We start from the raw sequence: 6,000 nt of genomic DNA, 5'->3' as shown, positions 1-6,000 counted from the left end.
AAAACCCAAGGTCAGAGCCTGCAAAGCAGCCCAGCCCCGCCAGGCTGGGGCTGCCGGGGTCCCCTGGGGCTGGAAAAGCAAGAAAAAAGGAGGATGAGGAAGGGGGGAGATCATGACCAGCTCCCCCAAAATTAGCCAGGCAAATTTACACCGTTCAACCTGAGTGCCTTTACCAACAGCCACGTGGGGATATACAGAATATCTCCGGTTTTGGAGGTTGCCTGGGCTCAAGCCCCTCTGTTCCCATGGTCCCTCCTTTGTTGGGAGCCTTTCACCTGGCCCACGGCGCGCCGGTGTTCGCCGGCAGCCGGGACGACAGCTCCAGCACACGGGGACAGAGGTCCTGGCCCTTCCCGGCGCTGTGAGACGCCACTGCCTTTAGTTGCTGTAATGGGTTTCTAAGATTAGCTGCACACTCTGCCCTTGGACTCGAGCAGGACTTTTCTCAGTTGTTTAATATCAAAAGTCCCCCCCCCCCCCCAAAAAAAAAGAAAGGAAGCAAAGCACAAAAGAAACCCAGTCAATGCATGTCTAAGTTTATGTTATCACTTGTCCCGCAGAACTCAACATCTATTTTAAGTCATTTATGAAGAGTACAAGTGTGAATAGCTGCAGAAGTTTTGCAATTCCAAGACACCACATACAGCTTCTAAAAAAAGCGAATTTAACCTTCCCAACAAAGCCCCAACAAGCATCCCACCCTTCCCCAGATCACGTTTCCGAGCTACTGATTTCAGACAGCAAAAGCTCATCTCCTCCACATCTGAAGTCGATTAGTTTATGAAGAGGTCCCCGGCATACGGCAGCATCAACCCCCCCCGAGCCCCCCACTGGCATCTCGCCCCGCAGGTGTCTCCCTTCCGGACGGGCTCCGTTTACCCCGCGCCGAGTGGGACAGGTGCAGGTCGGTCCCTCGGGGTTTATCCCTCCCTTCGATTTATGAGTATTTTACATTTTGCCGCAGGCCACAGCTCCTATAAATAAACCTGGGCTGCCCGTGGCAGATGTGAAGCCTATCGCTGCCTGCACGCACCGTTAGAGGCCTCGGCTTCCCAGCAGCATGAATGTGAATAGATCTGAATCTGCAATGAAATATTAATTGGAAGCAACACTATTCTTCTATCTTTGGAGGGGAATTTTAATTGAGGACCACCATTAGCTAACAAGCTAATACCTTCCCGCACCGTGTGGTCACAGTGACCCGAAGCAGGAACACGGGGTGCCGGGACATGCCCTTTTTAATCAGAGCCTCTCTATCACCTCTTTCTCCCCAAATCAACCCAAATTAGGAGCCCAGTGTTCATCACCCAGCAAACCTGCCACCAGCAATTGCTTGATTTGACTTGTAGTTTCCTAAAAGGGCCAGATGTTGAGCAGATCAACTACAAGGCAAGTAAAGCCCCGTACGAGGCAGCTACTGCCATGGATTAGGTGAAGTCGTTGCACGCGGAAGGGCAACCAACGCTTGGCAGAAGCATCTCAGCAAGGAGAGGGTCCGGAGCGTCCCAGTGAGATCAGTCCTGACCAGCAACACCTCCCTTCATCCCCATTAAGTCCTAACTGGCCGGGCTGTTTTCAAGCCGATGGCTCTGGTTCAAGAAGAGCATCTGCTGGTGCTCAGCGGCATGGTCAGAGGTGCTGCAGAAGGTCCCGAGAAGCCCTTCAGATGGAGCACAGGGCTGAACATCAGCTTCACTTGACTTGAGAGGCGGCGAGAAGGCAACACGCTGAGCAACCCCGTCTTTGGGGATGGCTGATTTTTATCTGCCGCTGTCTCGCTTGTTCCGCCAGAGCCCAGCAGGACTGCTTGCCTTCTCATAATTCAATAAACCAGAGCAAAACAGGAATTCTCAAATATCATGACACTTGAAAACGCAAGTTCAGGAGGTTGGTTTTTCCCCCCCCTTTCTGGCCAAATTTAGTCCACTCAGTGTTGCGCTGGATTTTAAAAAGGATGGAAAGAGATATTGCATCTGAGAGGAGTACCTCTTATCTTGCGTTTTTCATGTATTTTGGTAAAGATTGAGCTCTCTGGGACAGCTGGAGGACACGGGCCTCCTCCGGGGAGGGAGGGAGGACTGGAAACGCCGTGTCCTGCAAAACGACTCTCCTTTAGCTGAGGCTTTTGGTTTCCAAAGGTTGGAGCGGGAGGGATCATTGCCTCTATCCTATGAAGCAGAAAGCAAAGGTATAGCGAAGCGGCTGGCAGGGCGTGAAGGGCCAGACCCTGCCACGGGATGAAAGGAGAGCCGGCGCCAGCGGGGTCGCGTCCATCCGTCACTGCCACATGTCGCCCGCGTCCCCGTTCTCGTGAAACTTGTGGACGTGGTCGGCGTACCTGGGGAAAGGGCACAGCCACGTTAACTCACAGCAAGGTCCGAAGCACTTCGGTGGCCGAGCAGGAGCTGCTTCGTTTCCGAGCGCTAGCCGCGATAATTAGCACCGCACTTTCCTCCAGCCATGGGCAGCAGCGCCTGGGAGCTGCTCAGGGCAACCGGAGTCAAGGCATGGGCCTGATCCTGATCTCCGGGCTCATGTTTGGCTTTAGCAGGCTTCCTCGCCGGGCAAGAACCACTCACGGGAAGGGATTTGGAAAACACCTGACTGAAGACGGGCAGTTGCCCTGCTCCGTGCACCTTTTCTCTCCCCCTCATCCTTATTGGATTAAGGGTTTAAAACCCAATTAACTGCCCTCGTTTGCAGGACAGAGGTGCACCAAGGGGTGCCCAAAAAATCTGCTGCAAACCACCATGCTCCGTCCACCGAACCCGGGTGGACAATGCTCCCGAGCCCCGGGGCCGGGCTGACCCAGCCTATCCTCACACCCACTTCTTAGCGCAGTACGCGGCACAGTCCCTTCCCACGCTCTCGCTCCAGGCCGTTTTGTAGAGCACCTGCAAAATAAGAAATGCGATCAGCTCTGATTTCACCTGCCCATCTCTGTCCGCCCGCACAGCAGCCCATGTCGCTGCTCTGCCATCCCGGCCCTTCCATCCCGGCCCCGCGGCCACCAGCAAAATCTCTGCTGCAGCGTTTTGCAGGCGCCCGTGGCTTTTGGGCATCAAGCAGAGACCTAAAGCAATGCTCTGGGCAAAATTGGTTTTGCAGCCTTGCCTTACCAGCATGGAGAAACCCAGCGTGTGTTTAAGGGGGTTGGCCTCAGGATGGTCAGGATGACCTTTTCCAGTGGGTTATTTTTGCCGGGGCAGCACTGCCGCAGCTGCGGTGGTTTGGGGTAAGGCGGGTGTGCTCGAGGCTGCACGTGGATGGAGATGTGTTTTTTGGAACAGGCTTAAGGAAGGTCAGTGCTTGGTTTGGCTCCTTCTTCCCTTCGTGCCACCGGGTTTCCATGTCAAAGCTGCGGTCCGAGGAGGCGGGGAGGCAGCAGTGGGTTTTGGAAAGAGCGAGAAGCCCTCCCGTCCCAGGCTGATGAATTAAAGCCTTGGGGGTTTGTAAGCTGTCGTTATCTTGTCACCAGGGAAATACTCTAATTCCACAAACACCCTTCAGTGGGCCTCCAAATTAGGGTTAATTGAAATCACAACAGGCAGAAGGCAGTGGGCGGGAAGGGGTGAAGGCTGCGCTGTCTCCCGGGATTAGCGGCAAAGACATTGCTCCCACCGCGGGGATGGAGGAGCCGGGGGTTTGTCCAGTCCCCGCCAGACACATGGTGCGTGCCCAGCCCAGGCAGCGCTGGGTGCTGGATTTCAGGCCCTTTTGTGTCTAGATGAAGTAAGATCATTCCAGCCATGTAATATTTATGAATTTTACTTTTTTTTTAATCTTAGAGCTTTAAAGTTTAATGATGTTTAACTTTTTATTTTCTTTGCTCTTTTCCTCACCAAAATAACACAAAGTCAGTTTTACTTTGAGAAGATCAGGATAGAAATATTGTTCTGATTTGTCTTTCATCTTGTTTCATTGTTTAATTATTTATTATTTTCAGTTTTTTTCCCCCTGAAATGATAAATAAACTCCCAGAAACTGTGCGAGAATATAGGAGGAGTTTACACCATGACTGACTCCCAGGGGATTCAGGCTGGCTCAAGCCTCTATTCCTAACCGAACCTCTACTTCTCTACTTCCAACCTTAATGTACGGTCAGGGAAACTTGAAAACTAGAGGAAAACAGAGCCACAGGGCAAGTAGGAAACACGGGGAGGACCAGAGCTGGCACAGCGTAATGCAGAGCCAGAGCTCATCACCTGGAGGGGCAGTGAATGTAACCAAGCTCCACCGTGCAGGAGGTTAAGGGATGTCCCCAGAAATGGGAAGGTGGAATGGCACATGGTCTAGAAACAGGCGACGTGGGGTAATGGGGCCATATTTTATTCCTAAAATTTCTTACGCTGTTAGCTTCACAATAATTAACCAAAATTTTGCTGCCTGACGAGCGGAGGGCTTGCTTGCCTGCGTGCAGGGATGGCGAACCAGACCTGCACGCAAATATGCTAAACCCCGTGTGAGCTCCCAGCACGGTGGCACCGGGGCCCCATGGCTGTTTCCAGGCACGACATGAAGACACAGACGGCTTCCAGCTCCTGCCCTCGGCCAAGCCCCTGCCCACCCGAGGGCGGCCATTCCCTCCCCGTGAAGCCGAGGGAGATATTTATTGGCATGTACGTGTCTCTGCTGAGCTGTGCTGCCCACGCTCCCAGCCGCCCCATGCCTCCGGAGCTGGTGATACACCAGCTGCAACACACTCGCTTGGCATAGTATCTTAAAAATGCCAAAAATCCCCCTGGATGGGATGCTTGCTGCCATTTTAATGGGGTGCCCACGCCCCCGTGGCCCCCGCACTTACCAGGAAGACAAGGCAGTGCAGGAACAGGGTGTAGAAGAAGGCAACGGTACGAGCTGTCTTGTTGGACAGGATGAGCCGTCCCTGCAGCAAAAGCAGAACGGAAAAATCCCATTTTAACGCGGGTCAGTGGAAACCAGCCCTCTCCACGCACAGGCGCCCCCAAGGCTGGGGCCCTGTTTCTGCTAGACCCTACGTAAACATGCAGGCGAGGCGGGATGCTTTGCCACTCATCTGTGCCCATCTCCGAGCAGCCGCTCTCCTTCAAGGTGACTGCCACAAGTGCCTATGCTCTCAGCCCAAAATTGCCCAAATCGAGGTGAATTCAGGGCTGCAAACCACGGGGTTTCCCCCACTGAAAACTCTCTCAGGGGTTCGTGTTGAGCCACCCTAGCTTTCTCCACCAGCTCTACCCGCTCCCCCCACACCAGCCCTGACTCAGTGCCCGCCTGTGGCTCAGCGCCGCTCCGGAGAGAAACCCCGGCAGTAATTAAGTCTCGCACATTTTTAATTCATGAGCTCAAAGAACTTGTGATTTGCAGCGTCCCCTCGCTGCCTCCTTGGCAGGGCGGCTGAGCAAACGCTGCGCCGGTGTTCCCGAAGGCTGGCCCTGGTGCACAGCCCTGCCTGCACCCCGGCTCCAGTGCAGGACCCCAGGAATGACTTAGAGAACGATTTCATAGCCAGACCCGCAGCGACGGTGCAGCGTCCCAAGCGCCCCGGCACATTTTAGGGATGACCACTCTGCACCCTGGGGTTTGTACGCTCCTCCAGCTCCTGGTATCCCTCCCTGTGAGCCTCCAGCCAGCTCAGCCTAAAGCAATCACGGTCCCGTGCCGTGGCTCTGGACCTACCGGCAGCAGAGAGCCGGTAAAGCGGGATTAAAGGCTTGGTATGGTGTGGAGCCCCCAGCTTTGGCAGCGGCGAGCCTATGTGCTTGCTGAGAGCCGTGTACACCCTCTGCCAGGCTGTAGTGATGGCTGAGCACCTTGGAAAATGTAAGCTCTCAAGGATGCCAGTCACTGCTGGACTATTGATTTTAGGGGAGCTGCATGCCAGACTCCCTGCTGCTGTCCCCAGTAACAGCCCTTCTGCTGCACGGCGGAGGCTTGTGGCTGGACCTGGTGATCCAGGCAGGTCCCCAGGGTCCCACAGCTTGCCCAGCTGCCCTTTCCACTTGTCACAGATATCTGTATTTA

General features: G+C 54.4%; 1 protein-coding gene across 1 annotated transcript in view; it reads right to left on the bottom strand.

Moving 5' to 3' along the window:
- Positions 1 to 520: 520 nt before the first annotated feature.
- CUX1 (cut like homeobox 1) overlaps positions 521 to 6,000 on the bottom strand; it is a 282,941-nt gene continuing 277,461 nt past the window's right edge. Inside the window, exons 21-23 of the mRNA XM_076354841.1 lie at positions 4,805 to 4,885; positions 2,830 to 2,894; positions 521 to 2,338 (exon numbers count right to left, since the gene is read on the bottom strand). Coding sequence (XP_076210956.1) covers positions 2,278 to 2,338; positions 2,830 to 2,894; positions 4,805 to 4,885 — 207 coding nt within the window. The 3' untranslated portion in view covers positions 521 to 2,277. The remainder of the gene's footprint in view (positions 2,339 to 2,829; positions 2,895 to 4,804; positions 4,886 to 6,000) is intronic.

Source organism: Aptenodytes patagonicus, chromosome 17 (assembly GCF_965638725.1).
Source record: "Aptenodytes patagonicus chromosome 17, bAptPat1.pri.cur, whole genome shotgun sequence".
NCBI classification, from domain to species: domain Eukaryota; kingdom Metazoa; phylum Chordata; class Aves; order Sphenisciformes; family Spheniscidae; genus Aptenodytes; species Aptenodytes patagonicus.
This window is presented reverse-complemented; position numbering and strand designations above follow the sequence as displayed.